Here is a 25,285-nt window from a genome sequence, read left to right as displayed (position 1 = left end):
TGGCTTTATAACTACATCATTGTTTTATGCATATACATACTATGTGTTGCTGGAAACAGCTGTCTTTCAGACAACAGATGACTGAGGAATAAAATCAGGTCATGGTGGATGAGATAACACCAATCATTCAGGAATTCAGAAGTCAGGACTGATATCCAGGATTGGCCCTTTTGGTATCTGGATTGCAGAGCCTATATGTTCTTCCTTATGTTGCTGCTGTGATCAGGGGAAGGGGGATTTGGGGGATGTTAGCACTCAATGAAAGCATTTCTTGAGGGTCCTTGGTATCCTCTGGGGATGTGGTTCTCAACCTTCCTAATGCCGTGACCCTTTAATACAGTTCCTCATGTTGTGGTGACTCCCAACCATAAAATTGCGGTGTCTCGGTTCCTAAGACCATCGGAAATATGTGTTTTCTGATGGGCTTAGGCGACCCCTGTGAAAAGGTCGTTCGACCCCCAAAGGGGTCACGATCCACAGGTTGAGAACCACTGCTTTGGGATTTGGTTACAGAAGCACCCTAAATGGATGTTCAAATTTCATTAAAGATAATGCATAGTTGAATGGTGTCCCCTACATAAAATGGGAAAATCAACGTTAGATTTTATATATATAGTCAGCCCTCTGTATCCACAGATATTTTATGCACGGATTCAAGCATCCATGGCTTGAAAATATTTTAAAAGTATATATATTGCAATAAGAAAACCTTGAGTTTGGCATTTTATATAAGGGACACCATGTCATTGCTCCATTGTATTTAATAGGACTTGAACATCCATGGATTTTGGTATCCATGGGGGGTCTGGGAACCAAACCCCAGTGGATACTAAGGGCTAATTGTATATTCAACCTGTGGATGTTTGAATCCGAGGATAAAAAAATCTGTGGATATGGAGGGCTGACTGTCGCAGGGTGTTAGTACTAAACCACCTGTTTCCTCGGAGATTTAACCGTGCCTGGCAGCTGAATGAAAACGGAGGGATGTGTGTGGTTGTTTTGGGGCTATGGTAATTTCTTGAAAGGTGAGACTGCAGGGCCTGCAAAGCCAAGAGCTCTCCCGGATCCCGCTCTCTTGTGCTGCTGTTTCTACAGCAACAGGGTATCGCTGGCACTCACGTTTCCTTCATTGTATTTTTAAGCCTGTTGTCTTTGAGAAGTGTATGCGGAAGAGGTGGGAGCAGGATCACATTCCTGTGGAATGGTTATAGCCTGCAAATGGATAGCTTCATCCATGAATTAGGGGCTCCATTCTTAGCTCATTTGTTTCTCCCTTTGGAGCCTGAAATAGGCATGGTCACACAAGGACAGTTATGCTTTCTTACCTGAGCAGTGTTTCCAATGGGAGAGAGATGCAGCCATGGGGTGGGTGGCTGGAGAATGGGTGGAATTTGCCTTTTCAGGTCTCTGGCGAGGGCATCCAATTGTAAGGGAAGAAGGAATGCTCATCACGTGGCCCTTAAAAGGAAAATTATTGTTGTTACGTATCCTGTTGCAAAGTTCCTAAAAATGGACACTCCTTTTAATGGTAAAGCCTGGACATAGAGACTATCTGTGCTTCTCAGATTCAGACACAGAAGTCTGAATCAGGGAAAGCGCTACAGACAGAGTGGCCAAACATCATAATCTCAAAGGAGGACAAGGCTCCACACGTTCAAGAGAAATGTAGACATTGCAAAATAAAAGCTAAAATCACTCATATACATATCACCTCGTGCTTCTTTGTTGTTGTTGTTGTTGTCCACCCTTGAGACAATCTTAACCTATGGCGATCCTGTAGATTTTGTGGAGGATATTTTGGAATTCCTCCTGGTCAGAAGGCAGAAATCCTGGAAAAGGAGGACATCTGGTCACTCTGGCTACAACCATAAAGTACGCCTGGGATATGGGGGAGATGGGTGCCCTTGGCAATAAGCTAGTGACTACTGCCACGGCTACTCCATTTTCACACAATGCAAAATGGATTGGGGCATGCTAAAATATAAAATCCAGATATTACCTCTTCTGCATGTTATCAAAAGGGCACAATCCACCAGGAATACCACCCACAGAAACCTCATTAAATAGAGTGACATGTGAATGATAGCAAGGTACTGTTACATTCATGAATAGCATTCATTTCCTAAGCAGGTTGTAATCCTGGCTCTTAAGAGAGAGAATGAGTGTGTATGTGTGCCCTGTACAGTACCCCTGTAGCTCTCTATTCCTCCCTTCCCACATCATCTCTCACAAGGACATGGTACCCTATCACCTCCCTTGCAGGGTTGTTGTTCACTTGAGATGGCCCACCAGCCTGGAGCCAGGGCCTTGATGACCAGCTCACTTGCTTTGCCTTTGACCTCTCTCATGATGGGAAAGACAAGGCCAGAAGGCTTCCATTAGAGCTGAAAAAGCTCCATCCATTGCCACTGACCTACTTAATACTTCAGAGAAGTCGGCAGATTCATGGAAGAGAGAGGTTTCTTGATGGCTCTGATGGCTTAATGCAACTTCCATAGCCAAGTGTGTTAGAACACCAAGAGCTACAGGGCAAAGAGAAGGCTCTTGCCATCATGGGCAGCTGGTGTTGTTGCTGGGGCATTTGCTTGACCATTGTGGGAAACAGGCAATCCTACTGTATATAATAATATATACAGTATATAAATAAAGAATAATAACAACAATACTAATAATACTGGAGGATCCAGTGATGTGGAGCATGTGTTTCACATGCCAGCGATCAGAGGTGTGCAGAGATTCCTCAGCTACTATGAAAGTGGCACAGCCAAACTACAACAGCTCCACTTAACTTTTGCGACCATCCCTTAGTTCATCCAGCCAAGCAAGAGGACTTACAAGTGTTGCAGGTAGACTTTCAACCCGTGACAGCGAAACTGGTTCAAGATTTCCAGAAATTTTGAACTCACGCAGGAAAGGATTACCACCGCCAGCCCCCTCCCTCCCCAGGGATGGATTGGACATGGCAATTCTGAGGAAAATGATAATATACCAAATACTTATTTTCTTATCAAGCCTACATATTGTTTTGTTTTAGCAGCATAAAATGCTGCACGTGTCACTTAACATATAAACTTACACTATTTAAAATATTTATGAAATTTTAAAATGTAAAAGCTTTAGTTGTGTGTAAAAGAAATAGTGACTGTGCCCTGCACTAAAGAAAGAGGCAGAAAAGGCTGCAATTAATTTTTGTCATATGAGAAGTTAAAGAAATAGTGTATTATTTGGGGAGAAAATATCTTACTTGTTAGGGATGATGGGAGTTGCAGCTCTTCTCCTGGCTTTCACTCTCACCACCCTGGTCAGCGGAAGAACAACCAGTTTGACCAGTAGCTCTGAGAATTGGCTGAAGATGTCTTCCAATCTTCTCTGCAGTCTGCTGGTTCTTGTTCAGCTCTCAAGACACCAGTCAACACAGTAGTCTTCTTATATAAAAGATCTACTTTTATTCTACTATATACACTATGCACAAAACAACTCACTACTCACAAAATCCACTCTACTATACTCCTCTATACCCACACTACTATACTCCTCAATACCCACAAAAAGTATTGCCATACATTATTGCTTATATAGACATTTGTCTCTCTATTCATTATACAGTTGCCACCTCCTGGGCGTGTACATACATTATGATTGACATACCATACTTGGCTCAATCTAGACCTCACATTGCATCATACATTACTGTCCACTCAATGACTCTCAGGTGATATCAATTTGCATCTTTTCACTTTGTCATTGCCTCATATGTCCTTGGCTTTCAGGACCTTCTAATTACATTACTCACAACACCTGTGTGACAATTCAATAACTTTTGCTGTGTCATGTTACTTTCAAATACATTCATATACATATTATATTTCTTGTGACTATATATCCCATGTGGCTTTTTCCTGACATTACTCAGTCCTAGTCTTCAGGACAAGGCCAATAGCATATTTGGACATAAATTTAGCTCAGTGTTAAAAATACTGATTTTTTTTAACTGAAGAGACATCAGAAGAAAGGCCATGTCTTGTGAAATTGGCTGTACCCATCTTGTATTGGCATGTTGCATGTGCCTACAGTGTGCATGGGAATTATTGGTCTCCACAAATATTCCTTCTGTTCTGTTCCTGACACTTGAGTGTAAAATTTTGTATTAAAAGGATTTCACTCATTACAACAGAGAACTCTTCAGTGTTTTCTTCTTTAGTGTTTCCACGCTCTTCTGGTTTTTCTCTTGCAAAATTATCCTTGGAAAAATATCCCCCGTTTTTTCCCTCTTGATTTTTCCTAACTCTCCAACTGCTTCCTCACGATATTTTTCCTTTGGATAGAGAGGAGAGGAGGGAAAAAGGAACAAGGAGTGCGGTAGATTATTCTCAAAATAACAGATGTAGAATCATAGAGTTGGATGAGACCATGAGGGTCATACAGTCCAACTTCATTCCGTCATTCAAGAAGACACAAAGTCTTAAGGAAGAATTTTAAACTACACTGCAAGGAGCAAAGACCACCATAATGATCAATTGTTGTTGCTTTCTGCCGAAAACAGGGTGTGGTTTTTTTTGGTAAGATTGTTCAGAGGGGGTTTGCCTCTCTGGGGCTGAGAGAGTGTGACTAGCCCAAGGTAGCCATGGTCATGAACTGATCCTGAGCTTGCCAGATCTGAGTCTGGGGTCTTGGAGGCTTCTCATTGATAGTGTTGCTATAAGTGAAAGCTGAGTTGATAGCAAGTTACAGGACTCTCAAGATTTCCAATCCCTGAAGTACAGCTTGTTTCTGTTGTATTTCCTTGGTCCCTGCTTCCTGACTTGGATCTGTGGACCCACTTGAATGCTAACACCCATTGAAAGGACACAGGGAAATCCTCATCTAGAAGACCAGCACCACTTCCATTTCACAGCAACAAGCCCAAAGGAGCAAGATGCAGAACAGGCTTAAATACTTAGTGGGATGTCTCAAAGTGGCACTTTATATGTGTGCAGATCATTGTTTTCAGTTTCTCTTAAGACTTGATCCTAAAGACCCCAGCTCCAGTCTGATCTTGGAAGCTGAACAGGGCCAGCCCCATTTGCGGCTTCATTTTTTTTGCAGATTTGACTTTTTGTGGGTTTGATTAATACGTTTTCTCAAGGAATCTCTAGGTCCTCCAGCACAACTCTGCCAGAACTTGACAAGAGAATTCTGCTGGAGAGCCTAGATATCCCTTAGAGAAAACACTTCTCTAGGCATTTCCTCCAACATGATTCTGTGATCACTGTCTGGCATTGGAGGACTTGAAGATTCCTAGAGATGTGTTCTTTTAGGTAAAAAGAGCAGTGTTTTTTTTATTTGTGGTTTTTCACATTTACGGGGGTCCTTCTCCTCTATCCCCATGGACTACTGTACTCCCACTGTACTCGCATTGTAATGCCAATGAATACCAGGTGCTGTAGGCTATAAAGAACCTCAGGTGGTGCAGGGGTTTAATGCCAGTATTGCAGCCACAAATGAGTTCGATCCCAAGGCTTCAACTCAGCCTTCCATCCTTTCGTAGGTTGGTAGAAGGAGTCCCCAGCTTGTTGGGGGCAATTGGCTTGCAGATTGTAAACTGCTTAGAGAGTGCTGAATTCACTGATATTGCTACATTTCAGAGGAAGTGCCGTAACTGACAAGCCGTTTCAGAGGATTCCTTGCCTAAGAAAACCCTATGAAATTCATGGGGTTGCTATACATCAACAGGTGACTTGAAGGCATATGCACACACATACAAGATTGTACCAGCTTCCCCTGCAATATGCTACTGAAACCTGGAAGAAGATGGCAGTTTGTTTGCACTTAGATGAAGGGTGATGCTTTTTGGGCCAGTCAGATGGAGCATACATAAATATGTTGCCAGAAGCCATGGATATTGCCACATTGAGGCAAGCCAATAGTGAGGGATGGGAGGGTAATTGAAACACGGCTCAAAACATGTCAGGAAAGGCTTTGATTGTCTCCTGTTTTGCTGTTATTTTTTCCAGCCTGACTGAACAGGGAGGGTATCTTCTTTTTCTTTAGCTGCCATGAATAGTATTGTTTGAATGCCCCCCCTCTCTCCCCAAGAGAGCCCGGCCAGTGCCTTCTGCTTTCTCCACTTGCACGGCCTCTTTTTATTTTTCATCATCAAAGGTAATCAGCTCAGCGGGCCGTCCATAATCGATAAAAGGACAAAGGAATGGGGAGAAAACCCCACTCTGGTTGAAGGCTTTTATCTTCTTCCTCCCCTGTTGCTCTCAACACTTGATTGAAATCGCAACGGCAAAGCGGCTAATGCTCTCAAAGGATGATTCATCCCTGCCCCCCTTCTTTCCCCACTGCAAACCAGGGTGGCCTTATTCTCCAAGAGCAGTTTTGCCCTTACTTGGCTTCATGGCGCAGATCTTTTGACATCTCTCAGACCCACCCACCCCCTTCTCTTGAAGCTGCCTGCCTGCATCTAAAGCTCACTGGGTTTTGCTGTTCCACAGAGAAAGATTCCTGTTTGTCGCAACCAGTTAATACTGAATCGGCATTCCTCTGGCATGATGGGAATTGCAGTCAGATGCATCTGGAGGACAACCTGTTGTGGAAGGCTACAGCCAAACCAAACAGCCAGAGCCAACCAACCTTAGAAGTCTAGAAATTTTAGCCAAAAAACCTGGGTCGACTTATCCACGGGTCAATGTAAGAAGTGTCCTATAATTCTTATTTTAGAAAATAAAGGAACCATCTTTGTCCATCCTGAGAGCACCTAAAAGAAGCACCGGCCACCTATACTCTCTTATCCATCCAGCCTTTAGAGTGAGCACAAACATTTATACCTGCCAAGAGTTTTGTAAGTTGGCATTGTTTTCCTTTGCTTCATCCTTTACATCCTTTGTTGCATGCCCCTATTTTTTACCCTTGATTTATCCACAGGTCATATCAAAATTCAGAATTTTGGTCCCAAAACCTGCCTTTGACTTATATATGAGGTGGACTTATAGTTGAATACATAAATTAATAATTCTTACCCACCTCTCTCCATGGATCAAGGTGGAGGACAACAACAACAACAACATAATCTAAAACACATTGGATAAAACAGGCATCTGTGTAAAAGGAGCAATAAGATGTGCACATATTAAAATAATCAACATCCAAAATTCATAATTTAAAAATTCACAATTTAAAAATCATCTAGATAAGGATTCCAGAAATGACTAGTTTTTAGATCTTGGCCTTTGACTGTTTTCTTTGTGGACTATTAATACCTGGTAAATCAAAAGGTGTTTGCAGTTGGATGGAACCCTCCTCCTTGTGACATGCCCTACATTTCACCCTCCTTTCCAGGAGGAATTCCAAAATGCCCTCCATTTTGAGCATGACATAGAAGCATGAAATTACATTTATATTAGTGTTTCTAGTTTGGGTTTGGACATGTCTGACATTTTTTCTTGAATGCCCTACATTTTGCAGTGCCTTGTTCTCCTTTGCAATTAAGACATCTGGTCACCCTGGTCATGAGAAGACCATTGTGCAGAGAAGAGGATGGTTTCTTTGCAAACAGATACTGCTCCCTGTTTATTTGTCTGCTGATGCTCAGAGAGTGAGGGAGAGAGAAAGGAATGTGCAAAAGAGCCATAGCAGTGGGGCAACCATGTGTGTCACAGATGCCACCTATTTCTGTTGACTTGTGCACCAGTCACAGCAGCCAATATGCACTCATGGTCTGAATGAGACAAATGGAAATCTTGAAGGGGACCCAACAGAAGGCCTTCTCGATGAAGTCCTAGAATCTTGAATTCTCTTCCCAGGGAGGTCAGAATGGCCTCTTCCCCATTTTTCTTCCATTGGCAGGGTAAAACCTTTTTATTCAGATAGGCTTTCAAATCAAAGTTTTTAAAGAATGACTTGGGTGGAAGAACAGAGAGCATGCTAATCAAATTTGCAGATGACACCAAATTCGGATGCGTGGCTAATACCCCAGAGGAGAGGATCAACATTCAAAATGACCTGAAGAGATTAGAAAGTTGGGCCAAAACTAATTCTGGCAGTGGGAAATGTAAGGTACTGCACTTAGGCAGAAAAAATGAAATGCATAGATATAGGATGGGGGACACCTGTCTTGACAACACTACATGTGAAAGGGATCTAGGAGTCCAAATAGACTACAAGATGAACATGAGTCAGCAGTGTGATGCGGCAGCTAAAAAGACCAATTCAATTCTAGGCTGTATCGGTATAGTGTCTAAATAAAGGGAAGTGATAGTTCCACTCTATTCTGCTTTGGTCAGGCCCCACCTGGAATAGTGCATCCAGTTCTGGGCAACACAATTCAAATTGTGATATTTACTCCTGTGGCTCACAGGAGTAAATATCCTGTGGGCCTCCCTCCTCTTTCGTGGCCAAGAGGTTGGGCTTTGGGGCTTTTACTGTTGGTTTGTTTTTAATGTGTTTTTTATTGTAAACAGTCTGTATTTTTAATATGTTGTAAGCCGCCCTGATCGGAGGAAGGGTGGCATATAAATAAAATTTTTATTATTTATTTAATTTTAAAAAGGATGTTGAGAAACTGGGTGTGTCCAGAGGAGGGCCACCAAAATGGTGAAAGGTCTAGAAGCCATGCCTTATGAGGAGAGACTTAGGGCCTCTATAGACGGGTGGCTTAACGCCAACCCTTTGAGGCCTAGATGGAGGGCGTGGCAACCAGACACTGCGGCTCCGAAATGATAAAAAAGAACCTGCATCCCAGCGGGTTCATTTTGTGTCCCAGAAAGGGTGCCATAGGTGTGCTTGTGCGCCATTATGACATTGCTTCCGCGAAGCACCATTTGGGCGCTGTGCTGCACGGACGTCATCATAAACCGCCGGTCTGTTGAGCCCCTTAGGGAGCTGGGTATGTTTAGCCTAGAGCAGAGAAGGTTAATCTGAAGAGGGCCTTTGAACTTTATGTTGGTGTTGTGGCTAACTTGGATTGGGGTTCTTTTTGCAGGGAAGAGGCAGCTGAAATTGCATGCTGTGGTGCTCTTCTGGCTAGTGAAATTCCCAAAGAGACACAACCACATGGGTAGGTCTGGTCGCAATAAACTTTTCTGCAGGATGAGCACCCAGCACCAATCACTGAATGAAGACCCAAATGATTATGGTGATCCAATGGCTTTTGAAGTCTGTGTGTAAATTTCTGGATTACATCTCCCAGAACCCACAACTAGCAAGAGAGCTATAGTACTCCGAAGTCACGTATAAAAGATCTGCTTGATTTCCAGAGTCCCAGATTGGTTCTGAATGCGATCCTGCTAATTCTATGGGAACCACCCAACGTGTTTGTGGGGTCTAAAGCATTATGCTGACACCATGACAATGACCCCATGGGAAAAGAGTTTCCACCATTTTACCATGATACCATCCTTTGTATACCTGCATGTGTTTGATTTTAGCTAGTAAGCAGGGTCAGGCCTGGTTAGTACTTGGGTGAGAGATCACTAGCTAGTACCAGGGGACTTTTAGCAGGTTTAGGAAAGAACCTGGTCTGAAACTGTAGAGACCCATGGTTGTCCATGCTGATGGCTCTAGGATCTGACCCAGTATAAAGACATCTTCTGTGTTCCTTAAAGGCAGCTTGGATCCCATGGATGCCCAGCTTGGAGCATTGGGAGCTGCTGCAGCCGTGTTGATCAAGAAGAGAAGGTTGTCTCATTTTCTTCCAGAACTTGTAGCAACCATGTAGAACTTGCACAAACAGCTGGCAGTTCTATTGGCTGCCCTCAGTGTATTGGGAGGTACTTTGTTCTACTATCAGTATTAATAATAATGAATAATTGATAATGCTATTTGTAATGCACTACTGATACACGTGGTACTTTACAGAGTTACACCAGCAAAGCTAGTGAAAGACCTATTGTTTTATTCAATTAGGTTATTGCAAGACTCGTCACTGCAGGTAAATGCAAAAGAAAGGGTTTAGATTACAGCTGCAAACCAGGTGTACATAGGCACACCATATGTTAAAGGCACTATCTTCCCCAGACACGGTTTTACAATCTGCAGGAGTTCTTGCAATAAATTTTGTTCTCATGCTCTGGGTGACGATGAACATAAAAACATTTTCTTAGTTTGACAGAAAATGAGTTGTGGCCAGACGTGCCAGAAACAGCTTGCTGAATATTCCTCTGCATTCAGAATAGATGAGAATGTGTAAGAACAAATGCTCTCAATCACCTGATCGTCACAAATGTACCAGAAAATGGTCTGATGAGCTTTTTGAGAGTATTTCAGAGCATACTAAATATGCATGGTTTGGTATCCCACTATAAAAAAGGCCTTTGGCAACACAAAATATGCCACATCATAAAAGTAGCTTCTAAAATGTGTTCTTTGGTAGATTTTTTAAAAAAATGAGACAAAGACATATATTTGGCTCTGAAATGTGTTGAGTATTTATTTTGTTTGTCTCAAACTTCTGTTTTGGATAAATATGAGGAAGCACTTTTGAACCAGTTCAGACCATTGCTCTGTCTGGGCCATTACTGTCGCCTCTGACTGACCACTTTCTTTTTTGGGGGGGAAATCATTTTATTAAAACATAAAAAAATACATGCATACATATTTTAACTATACTGTATATTTGAAACATACATACATAAACAACAACAGAACTGAAAACTATATACATTAAAAGACAACAAAAACAAACGGTAGTAACACTACTGACTTCATCCCACAATTTACTATACTTTGTTTAAATGATAGTATATTCATAGAATTAGATTAATTGAATCATACAGTTGGAAGAGATCCCAAGGGCCATCCAGTCCAACCCCATTCTGCCATGCAGGAACTCACAATCAAAGCATCCCTAATGATGGCCATCCAGCCTCTCTTTAAAGACCCCTGAAGAAGGAGACTCCATCATTCACTAAGAGAGGCCTGTTACAGACTGCCAAAATAAAGCTGCTTCGGGTCTCTTTGGAGGTATGCTGTTTAAATGATGCATGCATCCTAAGAATCCGGAAGCTGCACCAGAGCTGCACTACAGTGCTTAGGAATGGAGTGTGGCTTTGGCGTGACTTCCGGACTCTTAGGACCCATGCATCATTTAAATAGCATACCTCCAAAGAGAGCCGAAGCAGCTTTATTTTGGCAGTCTGTAACAGGCCGGAGTGTTCCACTTTCAAACAGCTCTCACTGCCAGGAACTTCCTCCTAATGTTTTGGTGGAACCTCTTTTCCTGTAGCTTGCACCCGTTGTTCCGTGTTTCAGTCTCTGGAGCAGCAGAAAACAAGCTTGCTCCATCCTCAATATGACACCCCTTCAGGTACTTAAACAGGACTATCATATCACCCCTCAACCGTCTCTTTTCCAGGCTAAACATACCTAGCTCCCCAAGTCTCTCCTCATAAGGCATGGTTTACATACCTTCCACCATTTTAGTCGCCCTCCTCTGAACACGATCCAGCTTTTTTACACCCTTTTTGAATTGTGTGCTGGACACTGTCCAAAGCAAAATAGACTATTATTTCCCTTCATCATGACACTATACATCTATTGATGCAGCCTAGAATCACATTGGCCTTTTTTAGCTGCCACATCTCATGTTCAACTTGTGGTATTCTAGGACTCCTACATCCCTTTCACATGTACTATTAAGCCAGGTGTTCCCCATGCTATATCTATGCATTTCATTTTTTTCTACCTAAGTGCAGTATCTTGCTTCTATAGCATCTAAGATAAAACCTAAATGTATGACCCCCAACAAGACTATTTAAACCATCTCCAAGGATTCCCTAGTCCAGCACTCAGACTTCGCTGGGCTGAACCTTTTATTAAAAACAGCCATGACCTTTCCTCACCTGCAGCCTATATGAACAGGATTCAAAGTCAGATCTGACCAAGGCCAGCCAGTTTTGCTGTTCCAGCGTAACCAGTTCCATGCTGGAGTTGAAGCAATGTGTGATAGCCTAATGATCACATCCTCTTGCTAAGGGATGCGGGTCTGGCCCCTTTAGTGGGGGTCCCTCTCTGCTTAAGTATTCCCCATTGCAGGTGTGAGAATATGTATTTGCAAAGCCCACAACTAGAGGAGAACTTGGGTGAGCCTAGCTTCTGACAGATCTGGCTACAATTGGCAGGTGCCCATAAGAAAGGATTAGTTGGCTTATGCTTGAGACTAAATGTGATGTTGGCGACTGAGCAGCTTCAGGAGACCTTCTTGTCATCTTTGGAGATCACAGAATCGGAGGTGTGGTGGGGCAGCAGTGTGGGTGAGATGTAAATGATGCTGCAAATATGAGCTGGATGAGCTGGGAGGTGTTTTTTTATTTTTAAAATAATTTTATTAAACAATTTAAAAGTTAAAATAATGCATCAGTTCCAGTGCATAATAAATGAGTTTTGTACATCAAATCACAGTATCACAATAACAAAACAATTCAAAGATGAAGAAGAGTGTATTATGTTATTACATTTCAACTGCAACTAACCATATTATTAAAGTTATTATCTCTCTTTCTTTCCAGCTCTGTTTCCATTCAGTTCTTATCCTTTCTTTTTTCTTTCCTTCTACAATCCCCCTTCCAAATCTTCCTACAATTTCTCCACCCTTTATTCCTAACAATTTTCTCTTCTTGTATCCATCTCCTTTCCACTTATCCTTATCAAAACTCTCTTCCATTTTTCATCAATGAGCTGGGAGTTTTCAGATCCTTAGCTTACCCTGAGTTTACTTGGCATCCTTCAATGAGTTCCTGTCTCTGAGCCTTAAGTCCTAGTTCCCTGCCCACTCAGTTTGGGGGCAATAATATACTGACCCAAATCATTGCTTGGTGTGCTTGAGTGAATGCATGAAGAAGAGAGAGAGAAAAAAGATGGTTATAAAAAGGAGGGGAGGAAGGGAAGAAGCCTTGTGGCACCTTTAACACTAACTGATTTGCTTTAGCCTGACATTTTGTGGTCTACTTGTTCTTCAGATGCATTGATGGAGTACAGTACAGTATTCCAACCTGGGGTTTATACACATACTCATATAGTTGGCAGGGGAAAACAGAAATTAGATTTCACTTTGATCGCATGTGCAGCACTGCTGTGTAACCATGCATATGTACCTAAGACTTGAATATGGTGCTCCATCAACCCATCTGGGGGGAAAAGAATGTAAGTTATGAAAGCTCATTCTAAAACAAATTGGTTAGTCTTAAAAGGATGCCTCCTTTCTTCATATCCTTTTTATACTGAATGTTATGGGGAACATCCTAATGGTATGAACTGTTTGACAGAAGAATATGCATCCTTGGGAAGTTGGTGGACTCTGTCTTTGGAGACTTTTTAAACAAGAATAGATGGCCTTTCTAGTGAGTTTTGGCAAACAATACAGGTGTCTGCCGTACCTGAGCTTGAATACATTGTCAGTCAAGCCTCTTGGCTTGCATAGGACTTCACTGGAAGCTTTGAAATGTGAGGAAGGGTGAAGCAGACCTGAAATCAGGAGGGAGGAGGCTTGCTGTTACTCTGTGATTATATGAAGAAAGCTATTGAAATCCATGTTGCATAGATATGCTTGAAGCCATTGCCCTTTACTATGGATCCAGTTAAGAGAGAAGACTAAAACAAGACTGTTCTGATGATGGACCAGTCTTGCAGTGGTGAATAAGGAAAAGTACTTTGTAGTTTTGTAGCACCTTCAGAGTTCTCCCACTGTCTCAGTCACCCATACAAACAGGGGCTCTTGAGATGTGGTTTTATTTTATTTTAAAACCCCAGCATTTCCCCCCTTTGCTCCAAAATAAGGTATTGATGAATTTCTGCCTTTCAGTGCCATTTCTCAGCGATCTCCCTCTGCCCTACAAGATTCTTGACTTCCTCTCTATTGTTCTTTTCCTCATCTGGAGGAAAAGAACAAACATGTGCTGTTTGTGGCAGGACTTTTCTGCACAAACATTATGCAATGAACCATAACCCTGTGAAGCGGGCAAGTGTTGTCTCTATGCTGCAGATGGGCAGAGTCAGGCCAAGAGATTTGACAGGAGAATATCCTGGTTTACAAAGTCTGAATTGGACAATATGCGTCTTCACGTTGTCTGGCTAAAGCTTAGAAATTTCACATTTTTAAAGGACAATTCCCAGAGTCTCCCAGCCAGCATGGCACTGATGGGGATGGCAAATGACCGCTGCAGGTTATCTGGGAGGGAGAAGAGAACCGGGAAGATCCTTTCCTCCTTACTATGCGTATGCCCATCTGGTTTGTAGTTGAGGCTTTCTTTAGTGAAGATCCTCCTTCCTCAGACATGTCCCTTAATTTTTCAAATTATTTATTATTTTTCAAAGCCAGGCAATATTAATAATGCATGGATAATTATGAATAAAAAGGCAGCAGCATAGATATCTGTGCCAACTTGCCAAAGGTAAATTATTTTTCATGCAGTTTTCTTAGCCCAGCTTTGATAGTGGTTTTGAGGAGGCTGAATTTTGCAAAATGAAGATAATAGTCCTTTGCTTGGCAAGAGACCACACCGGTTTTAAGGTGTTTTAAAAAAGTTCACAAGGGGCTTTGAAGAAGAAGGCAGCAAAACCACCTGCTCATCTTTGTGGCAGATACAGTGGGCTGTATTTCTAAGTTTTGGGGCAACATCAGTCTTCAGGAGCAGCTTAGCTGATAACTGCACTACTGTTGGGAGGGATAAGTTGAGGGCAGGTTTTGGGCCAAAATTATGGATTTTTATATTAGTTGTTGATAAGTCGATGGTAAAACCTAGGGGCTTGTAAAAGATGAAGGGAAGGAAAATGATGCCTAAGAACTTAGAATATTCCAGCAGGCATAACTGTTTGTGCTCACTCTCAAGGCAAGATAGACAAGGAGCTATGGTAAATTGTATCTGTACAACATGTGAGGAAGGCTGCCAGGCAGAGGTGGGGTTAAGAAGATGCACACCTGTCAAAAAGGATGAAAAGGCAAAGCAAAGGAAATGGCTACGATCTTAGTAGCGATTGCAGCCTTCAACTTTATTGTGATAACTTTAACCCAGAAAAGCTTAAAAACATACTCCAACTATTCAAATTATTCATATCCTTCAAAGCCCAATTCCCTTCAATGCTCCTTTGAAGACAAGTGCCATAAAGCTGCCGTCACCACCATTTCCCCACCTAGGCGTTCATAAAGGCCAGAAGCGGTGCCATGGCAGACAGAGTGGGGGGGGGGGGGTCAGAACTCTCAGGATGGACTAAGCTCTCACCTTTTGCCACTCCATTGGGCAGATGCATCAATATTATATAACTATATTTCCCCATATACCCCAAAGGCACTGTACCCTGTCCAGTCTTGGAAGCTAAGCAAGTCCTTTTAGTACTTGGATAGGAGACCGCCAAGGAATACCAGGGGCTGCCAGCTCTATTTAAGAGGAACTGGCAAAACCACTTCTTGAGGATTCCTTGCCTAAGAAAATCCTATGAAGTTTGTGGGATCACCATACATCGACAGGCAACTTGAAGGCACATGCACACAAGCACTTTCCAAAATGTTTTCTTGAAGTGTGTGTGTTTGTGTTAGAGAGAGAGAGTGTGTGTGTTGCTCGTGATGTTCTCTAGGATTTCTGTGACCAGATGTTCTGATCCAACCCTCTGACCAAGAACTGTAAAGCCTAGTCCTGCCCCTTCTCCTCGCCCACACCTTACTCCAAGCTTTTGAAGGGCCCGTTACATCTTTGCTGCCCATCTGCACAGCAGCTGCTCCGGAAGCAGGCTGCTTTCACAAAATGTTTTATTTCTTGCTTCTGTTCAGCAATGGGGGGACGTGGCAACATGACCTGCATAATTCCCTTTAAATGCTAGGAGTGTCTTTTTGTTGATTTGATTTTTAAATGTGGCTTTGGAAATGTGTCTTCCACAGTTTCCTGACTGTGGGGTGATGGTGGTGAAAGGACTTTTTTCCAGTCCCTGAGAGACCAGCTTCCTTTTCTTTATGGGGAAAAGTAAAATTTTAAAAAGTAAGCGAATGGTAATTGCTCTTTATCTCTGCATATGTTCTCTAGGTCAAGATAGTGTGCTCATGGGAATCACAACTTAAAGATGCTGATTTCTGAAACTAGTGCACTAGTGTTGAGGAGGGTGGTAGAGAAAGGGGATAAAAATGATGTCCAAGAAGACAATCAATGAAAGGTAACCCCATGCAATATACTGCCAAATAGCCTGCAGACAACGGCTAAATGTGGCTAGCCAGATATCTGGAAGTCTCCTGTGGGAGCCAGCGTGGTACAGTCAGCCCTCTTTATCCACAGATTTTTTATGCACGGATTCAAGCATCCGTGGCTTGAAGATATTTGAAAAATATAGCAATTCCAAAAAACAAACTTTGATAAATTTTACTGTATCTAATGGGACTTGAGCACTCATGGATTTTGGTATCCATGAGGGTCCTGGAACCAAACCCCAGAGTGGATAACAAGGGCCCATTTTGTATTGGTTTGAATATTGGACTAGGACTCGCAAAATACCAAGGTCAAAATCCCTGCTCAGATGTGGAAACCCACTGGGTGACTTTGGGCTAGCCACATTCTCTCAACCCTAAAGAAAGGCAATGGCAAACCCTCTCTTGACATACCTTGGTAAGAAAACCCTGTGATACAGTCACTTTAGGGTCACCATAAGTCAAAAATGACTTGGAGGCTCACAACAATAGCAACAAGAATGACAATTGTATTAGGTTCACCATAAATTGGAAACAACTTGAAGGCACACAGCAACAGCAACAATTCATCTCCAAGCAAAGGTCAAGACTTTCCTGTTCAGACCAAAGAAAGTCATTCATATAAGAAGCTTGTTTAAACCAAGTCAGACCTTTGGTCTTCTAGCCTAATATTGCCGACAACTTTCCAGTGTTTCAGGTGGATGTGTTTCTCACCTCTTCTGGCAAATAGTGTTGAGTCCACTCTTGTGTGTCTCCTGTAGCTTTTTACCAACTTCACTACTTCCCTGATAGATCTAGGTCATTCTCAACTTAAATCATGGAATGTGGGTCAAAGTAAGTGGGACGCATGCCTGGTTTACATGTTTTCATTGTAACACCTAGTGTGGCCCATCGTGTGGGTGTGGTGTTGTTAAAAATAGCTATGAGAAATGACCAGTTTCAGCAGAGAAATGGCAGGACTGCTGTACCATTTCCCAAGACTGCTATATCATTTATGCCCTCAAAATTGTCCTCCACAAGTTGTGTATTACCCCTGCAAGGGGGAAAAATTGAGCAAATCCTATCTCTTTTCATTGTGGGTATAAAATTAGGTTGGTGTCATTTTGAGCAGAGAAGTATTTTGTGTGTGTGTGTAGTTGTGTAGGAGGAAGGGTTCAGCAGCCCTTCTGCTCCATATCATCACCTCCAAAGGTGTTTTCCAATGAAATAAAATTAATCTGTTGGGCCATATCTCCCTTGTAGCATTTGCTCTTCATGGAACAGTATGTGGATATATTTCTTAGCCCAGTGTAGTATTATAATGCACGATTTAAGGGCTTTAGCTCTTCATACTGAGCATCTTACATGCCCATTGTTGGGTTTTTAATAGTGGACATCAGTGTGCTTACTTTTTATTCATGTAAAGTACTGTATTCCAGGTAAAATGTTGGTCTCAGTTATGTTGTAGTTCATTAAACAGAATACTCTTTAAAAGGTGCTTCCTGGGTACTATTTGTCTTCTAAGGCTAAGCTATTCTGGACCTGGACCTCATACTAGAAAGATGGGTACTCCCAGAGCCCTTGCTTTGTGTTCTTGTGAGATTCTGCATTATCTGCAGAGCCTGATGAAAATGGTACATTTGGAACAATTGCTGTAGGCCCTTCATAGTCTATGTGCTCTGTACTGAAGGAAAAACAGTTTAAGCTTTCTTCCTCTTCTGTCCCATCCATTTTCTCGATCTCCTAGTGTTTCCAGTAACATGTGTATAGCAAGGAAATAAAATGCATGGGGATCGGCTTTTAGTCACTTTCAACTTACAGTGGTACCCCGGGATACGAATGCGCCGGGTTACGAATTTTTCGGGATACGAAAAAATCCCATAGGGATTTATTGCTTCGGCTTACGAAGGTTTCTTCGGGTTACGAAAAAACCGCGGCGCTATTTTCCGCCACCGGAGGGCAGCAGAGAGCTATTTTTCCATTAGCGCCTATGGGAATTCGGCTTACAAAGGTATTTCGGGTTACGAAATTAACCGCGGAACGAATTAATTTCGTAACCCGGGGTACCACTGTACAGTGTTTTTTTAACAGCTATATTTCCTCAACCTCCATAACCTGGTCGTGGTGGTGGTGGTAGTGGTTTTTGTTGTCGTTGTGTGCCTTCAAGTCATTTCTGGCTTATGGCAACTCTTAAGGTGAATCTATCATTGGGTTTTCTTGGCAAGATTTGTTCATACAGTGACAAATACAGGTGTCTCAGTGTTCCTCTCTGTGTTTTCTCTCTCCAGGCTAGAATGGGTGGAAATCATAGAGCCTCGGACGCGGGAGCGCATGTACGCCAATCTGATCACGGGGGAGTGCGTCTGGGACCCCCCTCCCGGCGTCCGCATCAAGCGTACCAACGAGAACCAGTGGTGGGAGCTCTTCGACCCCAACACCTCCCGCTTCTACTATTACAATGCCACCACCCAGCGGACAGTGTGGCACCGGCCCCAGAACTGTGACATCATCCCGCTGGCCAAGCTCCAGACCCTGAAGCAAAATACTGAGTCTCCCCGGGCCTCCACCGAGAACAGCCCCGGGCGCAGCAGCAATGTCAGCCGGGAAGGCAGCACCAGCTCCTCCCTGGAGCAAGAGCTGGAGACTGGGGAGAAGGGGCAGGAGCAGAACCGGCCAAACCGCCAGCCCTCTCAGTTCGCCACCGTCAAAGAAGAAACGGAAAGGTAATACAGAGAGTGGGTCTGGAGAGGCAAGGCTCTGAAGGCCTCATTGGCTTAGTGTTGTCACTATTATCGTTGTTCTTGCCATACTTATTGCTATCGCCATTACTTATATCAGGCTGGGGCAACTGTGTGGGCGCCAGGGACCTATTTCCATCCCTTTCCCACAACAAACCAAAATATCTCTGATTTCCTCTGGAACCCCTCTCAGAATGGCAACAGTGAGTTGCCTCACTGCCTGTCACCATTTTGAGAGGGTCTGCAGAAGGAACTTGAGACATTTGTGGGTAGTGATGGGTAGTATTGTGGTGGTGAGGTGGGTATTTTCACATGTTGGGGAGATTCTGTGTAGTTTTGGGGTAATAACTGCCTGAAATCCACCCTGATTTGTTTTTAATGGTATGAATTGGTGGGGGACTTCAGGCTGCACCCACTGGCTGCACTATGCCAATTTTTGTGGGGGATCCGTTCTGGACCCCCCGTGAAATGAAAACTCACATGTATTTAAGCCCCATGGGCTTGAATGGGGCACGCCCCCATGAGTGTGCGGGAGGCATGTGCTGTGGGGCATGCTCCATTGGAGTTAATGGATGTTGCCCCTCTGTGTACAAGCAAGAACGCGGATCTCAGGTCCGTGAGAAATTAGGGGAGACTGTACTTGCCTTTTTCCTGAAACTGACATTCCATCAGTTTTCAAATTATATAGTTAAAACATACCAACTTAAACAAATAAAATGAATTTGATTATTAACAACACTAAATATGTAATTAAAATGTTAAAAAAGCCATCTTGCATACTAGCAGAAGGACAGCAAGGAAGGGGCCATTCTAGCCTCTCGAGGAAGGGAGCTCCAGAGCTGAAAGGCAAGCACCGAGACATTGTCAGTTTCTGTTTCCAAAGAGATAGCCATGTTAGTCTACTTCAGTATAAGAAAAGAAAGGCAGAATGGGAGAAAGAAGAAGCCTGATGGCATCTTTAATAATAAATTCCTGATGTCAGTAGAATATATTGCTTTGGAGAGTGGTGGAACCTCCTTTTTTGGAGGTTTTTAAACAGAGGCTGAATGGCCATCGGCCAAGAGTGCTTTGATTGTGTCTCTTCCCACTCTGTGATTCTATAATTCTATGATTCCTTCTTGGCAAAATGGGGTTGGATTGGATGGCCCTCTTTCAGCTCTGTGATTGTATGAGCCAATGATTTTGGCAAAAGGTTGCAGAGGTAGACCATATGTTGACTGTACTGTAATTTATTATTTCCCCCTCCCCCCCCCCATTTTATGATGATACCTTTATTAGACCAACCAACCAACCCCCAGAAAACCCCAACCCAAATAGCACACTAGTTTTTGAAGCCTATGAGCTTTCTTGGTGGTGAAATATATATAATAAAGCCCTACATGGCTTGGGCCCGAGTTACTTGAGGGACCGCATCTCCCCATATAACCCGCCCCGCACACTCAGAACAACCGGGAAGAACTTGCAGGAAATTCCATCATCTAAATACACTATGACATCCCAGAGGGCCTTCTCAGTAGCGGCCCCAAAAATCTGGAACAGTCTTCCCGAGGAACTCCACCTGATCACCCTTCTAGAAACATTCACAAAGAGGCTAAAAACTTTCCTCTTCTGTCAAGCCTTCCCCTCTGGAAAATGAACTCGTGTACTTTGATCCCATCAACTTCCTGGCTCACCCTTTTGAATGATTGTTTTAGATTTGTATATTGTATTGTGTTATTGGTTTTATCTATTTTATTATGTGTTTGTAAGTGGTTTTAAATTTTGTGTACACTGCTTTGATCTTTTGGAAAAGCGGTATAAAAATAAAATTTATTATTATTATGATTAAATATGAAAGGTTGTGAAGTAGTAGAAGTAAAATGCAGGGGAAGGAAACTGACGCTATTGGTGTTACATTACCTACACTTTTGAAGTGGGATATAGTCTGGGAAATATTTGTAGGCAAAAAAGCCAAGCCCCATCCGTAAGCTGGCCAGCCTGGGAACAAAGGCAGTAAAGCAGGCTGTAAAGTTTGGCTTTTGTGAATTTCAGTCCACTTCTTCAATGTATTGATGGAATGCAGTCTTGAAGCCACAGGCATTTTAAGCACAGTTACAGTTGCAGGAGTGCTGCCAGACTGTAATGCGATACAGAAAGATGTAGACTGTGGACACACAATCACTGACCTTCAGGTAACTGTTCTGGGACAAAGAAGAAAAAATTCAAAAGAAAAGAAAAAGAAACGGATGAATTGGGATATATTCAAAAGTTCCAGTCAACTAACAAAGGAATGAACAGGGTTTATTTTGGTACACTGCATATATTAATGCACCAGTATGCATCACAAACGTAACAAAACTATTCTCAGATGCATCATTTACTTCATAGAATCATAGAATCATAGAGTTGGAAGAGACTACAAGGGCCATCCAGTCCAACCCCATTCTGCCATGCAGGAACTCTCAATCAAAGCATCCCTGTCAGATCGCCATCCAGCCTCTGCTTAAAGACCTCCAAGGAAGGAGACTCTTATCACTCTCCGAGTAAGAATGTTTCACTGTCGAACAGCCCTTACTGTCGGGAAGTTCCTCCTATTGTTGAGCTGGAATCTCTTTTCCTGTAGCTTGCAGCCATTGTTCCTGGTCCTAGTCTCTGGAGCAGCAGGAAACAAGCTTGCTCTTGCCTCAATTTGATATCCCTTCAAATATTTAAACAGGACTATTATATCACCTCTTAACTTTCTCTTCTCCAGGCCAAACATTCCCAGCTTCCTAAGCTGTTCCTCATAGGGAGGTTTCTAGAACCTCCACCATTTTGGTCACCCTCCTTTGGACGTGCTCCAGTTTCCCAACATCTTTTTTGAATTGTGGTGCCCAGGACTGGAAACAGTATTCCAGGTGGGGCCTGACCAGAGCAGAATAGAGTGGCACTAATAATTCCCTTGATCTAGACACTATACTTCTATTGATGCAGCCTAAAATCGTATTGGCCTCTGAATTTCTTTCAAGCCCTGTTTGCCAGCCGTCAAGGATTCCAAGGATTTTTTGGAATCCAGCTCTTATCTGGGTTCACACCTACTTGTCTCTGATTTGGCACATAAGCTGCATTTGCTGGCTGGCCCTGGCTGCTGTGCAAACATGGGCAGAGTTTCAGCCTCAGTGCAAAGAGTTAACTGGAATGTGAACCGGAGGCACTAATCCGATATGCAGATGGCCCTGGCTTTTCCCTTCACTCCTCCCTGCATGCTCAGGTAGTTTCATGAAGTATGCAAGGAGGAGGCAACTGGTATTTGCTTCCCCTCTGCATGGCATGGTCTCCTCCCTTACTTGCTCTGGCCGGTGCAGGCCTGGCAGGTGCTTCGGAGTTCTGCCTGCCTCCGGGTGCCCTTGTTTGCAGATGGCTTGTGAGCCAGTAATTCTGCAAAGCAGGTGACAGTGCCTCATGCCGGATGGGAAGAGAGTGAGAGAAAATCTGGAGTGGATTTCTGGAGGAAACATCCTCTTTCCTGAGAAATGGCTAGTGAAACTGCTAGTTCTTGGCAGGGGGTTGAGGAGAGAGGAGAGGATAGAAGGCGTGTATCTCGTTGCTAATTTGAGTGAGAGTTCAGCTTCTTAGCGGCACAATCCACTCGAGGCTGCACACACTGATCATTAATATAATTAATAATAGCAATTAGCAGATCGGTGTCAGTAGTAATTAAAGATCAGCTGGGAGGAGGTAACAGGTGGCTTTCCGCTGGGGTCTCCCCCTACTTCTAATGCTGTTGTAACGGTTCCTTTAATTACATTTGCAGAAGTGTGTGTTGCGCCCAAGGCAACAGCAGAGTTAATCTCACAGGGCAGGTGAAAGGGCACAACTTGGTGCAAGTGAAGGGTTGGCAGAGAATCTGCCCAGCTGTGCCAAGTTGCTTTTGGAAAGTGGAAGAGTACAGGAGGCATGAAGCCAACACCCTCCTCCAAAATAGGGAAGCAACAGAAGAAGCATGCGGTTGGGAGCGTAGGTCAAAACGTGCATACACAAGCTGCCTCTTCCAAGACACAGATACCTTTAGGGCAATTTCCACTTCAGTGTGGTGATGGGGTTCTGAAGAACAAAAAATGAATGGACTCCAGATATCACACAAAGGCCTGTCGGCTGTCATGTGGAATCCAGTGCAGATAGATTGTATGAACCAGAAAACAGGTTTCTGATGGACAGAAATCTATTTTTAATAGTGGCAAGCTGCTACCTTGGTCAGTCTTTAATTCCTACCCCTCCCCATCAGTGACTCCTAGAGATGTCTGCAGGGAGATCTTGTAGCATCTTTGAGAGTAACTGTGTGACAGAAGTTGTACTGTAAGCTTTCATAAACTTTAGTCTACTTCCTCAAATGCAAAGATAACAGGTCTGTGAAAACTTATGCTACCACTTATTTTGCACAGTCTCAATGTTGCTACAAGATTCCTTTGCAAACTGATATTCTGGACTAACACAGCCATGCCTCTGAATTCTAGCTCCTGGAGTTGTGTTCGCCTTTGCAGCCCTGCCTTTTAATCTGGCCACTAGATTGTGATGTGTGCAAATAGTTCTCTCTTTTGGGGGAATCTAACATCATTAGAACCTCCAGTGCTGAAGAAGAAAGAGTTATACACGCATACATACAAACATGTATGTATACCGTTATTTGTGTGCATGAGTTTTCCTGTTGAATGCCTGAACACCTTTCCCACTTTGCCTACTGGAATAACAGAACATCTAATATATTTTTGGAGAGTCTTGTTGCAGGCACAGAATTGTTTGCAGATGGTGGGAGAGGGACTGAGCGGGGGAGGAATCTGCTCTTGCCCTTAGTGTCTCCAAATGGGTCCTGCCCATGCAATATTTCTGCTGGGTTTTCTCTCTCTTTGCATCAAGCCGAGTTCTGCTTAGCAAGTTAAGCAGAAATCTTTCTTCTAATTGCTCCTTCGCCAAGTTCAGAACTAAGGTCAGCGTCTCTCCGAGGCCTGGTTTGAGACAAATTAAACCCATGGGAAATTATCTGGGTCTGCGTAGCCAAAAAAGTGACTGCTTTTGCCTATAATATATACTCATACATATACATGCATGTATTTTTGTGCCTGCCATTGTTTGTGAACATTTTTCAAACTGATTCAAAATGGAGGTGATTATTTTCTAAAGCACTTTTCTGATCATAGTTTCTTGTGGGTTCTTTGGGCTCTGTGGCCATTGTCTAGAAGAGTTTATTCCTGACATTTCGCCAGCATCTGTGGCTGGCATCTTCAGAGAATACCAGCCACAGATGTTGGCGAAACGTCAGGAATAAACTCTTCTAGAATATGGCCACATAGCCCAAAAACCCCACAAAAAAAACTATGTATGCTGGCCATGAAAGCCTTCAACTTCACACTTTTCTGTTTGCTTTGCAATTCTGTTGTCATTTTTATCCTCCATTCAAGAGTGGCCTTGTAGACAGATCAGCTGGAAAGCCATGGCTTTCATGGTAGTTCAGTGGCAGATCCACTCTAGGATTCAGTCTGAACTTTAAAAATCCATTCAAGGTGCTGAACCTGATCCCCAAAATAGGTTCAACAACTCCTTTAAATTTCAGACTATAACTCAGCATGAATCAGTACACCGAGTGAAATGGAAGGCGCCAGCCTCCAGTGGAGATCTGTGGGAGACACAGTGATGCATTCAGTTCTCCAGCATGTTAGCTGGGCTATTCTGGGAGATGTAGTCCCCCAAAAGTAACCTGCCCAAACTCTGTGCTGAACTACTCTCATGATTTGCTGCTCCTAAATATGGAAGGCATATTTCTCTTCTTCACTGGCAGTGGTGTCCTTCACATTGCAAACTTGGAGCACTTTGGTCCCACTTCAGTTGTTATGTTAACACCTGCCAGAATCCTGGGATTTTTAGTTTAATTCTCTACTAGAGAGGTCTGGCTCACTCTTTGAACCCACATTTTCTGTTGTTGTTGTGTGACTTCAAGTCATTTCTGAATTATGACAACCATAAGGTGAACCTATCACGAAGTTTTTTGGGGCAAGATTTGTTCATCGACTTCCCATGAGGCTGAGACCATGTCACTTGCCCAAGGTTTCGTGGCTCAGCAGGGAATTGAACCCTGGTGTAGAGAGAAGAGGGAAGAAGGTCGGGTTGAGCGGGCGAAAGAGGAGCTTGAGGACCCAGGGGAGAGGGAGGCAAGGAGATGGGAGGGGAAAACCCAGCTGGGACTGGGTGAGGAATTAGAGACCCCACCTTGGGGGCGGGGAAGGCCAACTGGGGCCTTAATAAGGAGGAAGGGAGGGGCGCTCGGGGGGAGGAGAGTTGGTGGAAGACTGGGGTGCGGAGAGAGGTACGGAGAAGGGAAAGGAGAGGAACCCAACAACACCGGGACGGATAAGAGGAACTGGGAAGGTAGTACTCCTGGAGGACGGCTGAGGGTAGGGCTGGTTCTTAC

The 25,285-nt window shown here is 43.3% G+C and overlaps 1 protein-coding gene across 3 annotated transcripts in view; it reads left to right on the top strand.

Moving 5' to 3' along the window:
• Positions 1–25,285, top strand: part of ARHGAP39 (Rho GTPase activating protein 39) — a 250,817-nt gene that overhangs the window by 117,827 nt on the left and 107,705 nt on the right. For all 3 annotated transcript variants that reach the window (XM_042465531.1, XM_042465530.1, XM_042465529.1), the window contains exon 2: positions 18,415–18,849. In XM_042465531.1, the coding sequence (XP_042321465.1) occupies positions 18,415–18,849 (435 nt within the window). The remainder of the gene's footprint in view (positions 1–18,414; positions 18,850–25,285) is intronic.

Source organism: Sceloporus undulatus, chromosome 4, assembly GCF_019175285.1.
Source record: "Sceloporus undulatus isolate JIND9_A2432 ecotype Alabama chromosome 4, SceUnd_v1.1, whole genome shotgun sequence".
Classification (NCBI taxonomy): Eukaryota; Metazoa; Chordata; class Lepidosauria; order Squamata; family Phrynosomatidae; genus Sceloporus; species Sceloporus undulatus.
This window is presented reverse-complemented; position numbering and strand designations above follow the sequence as displayed.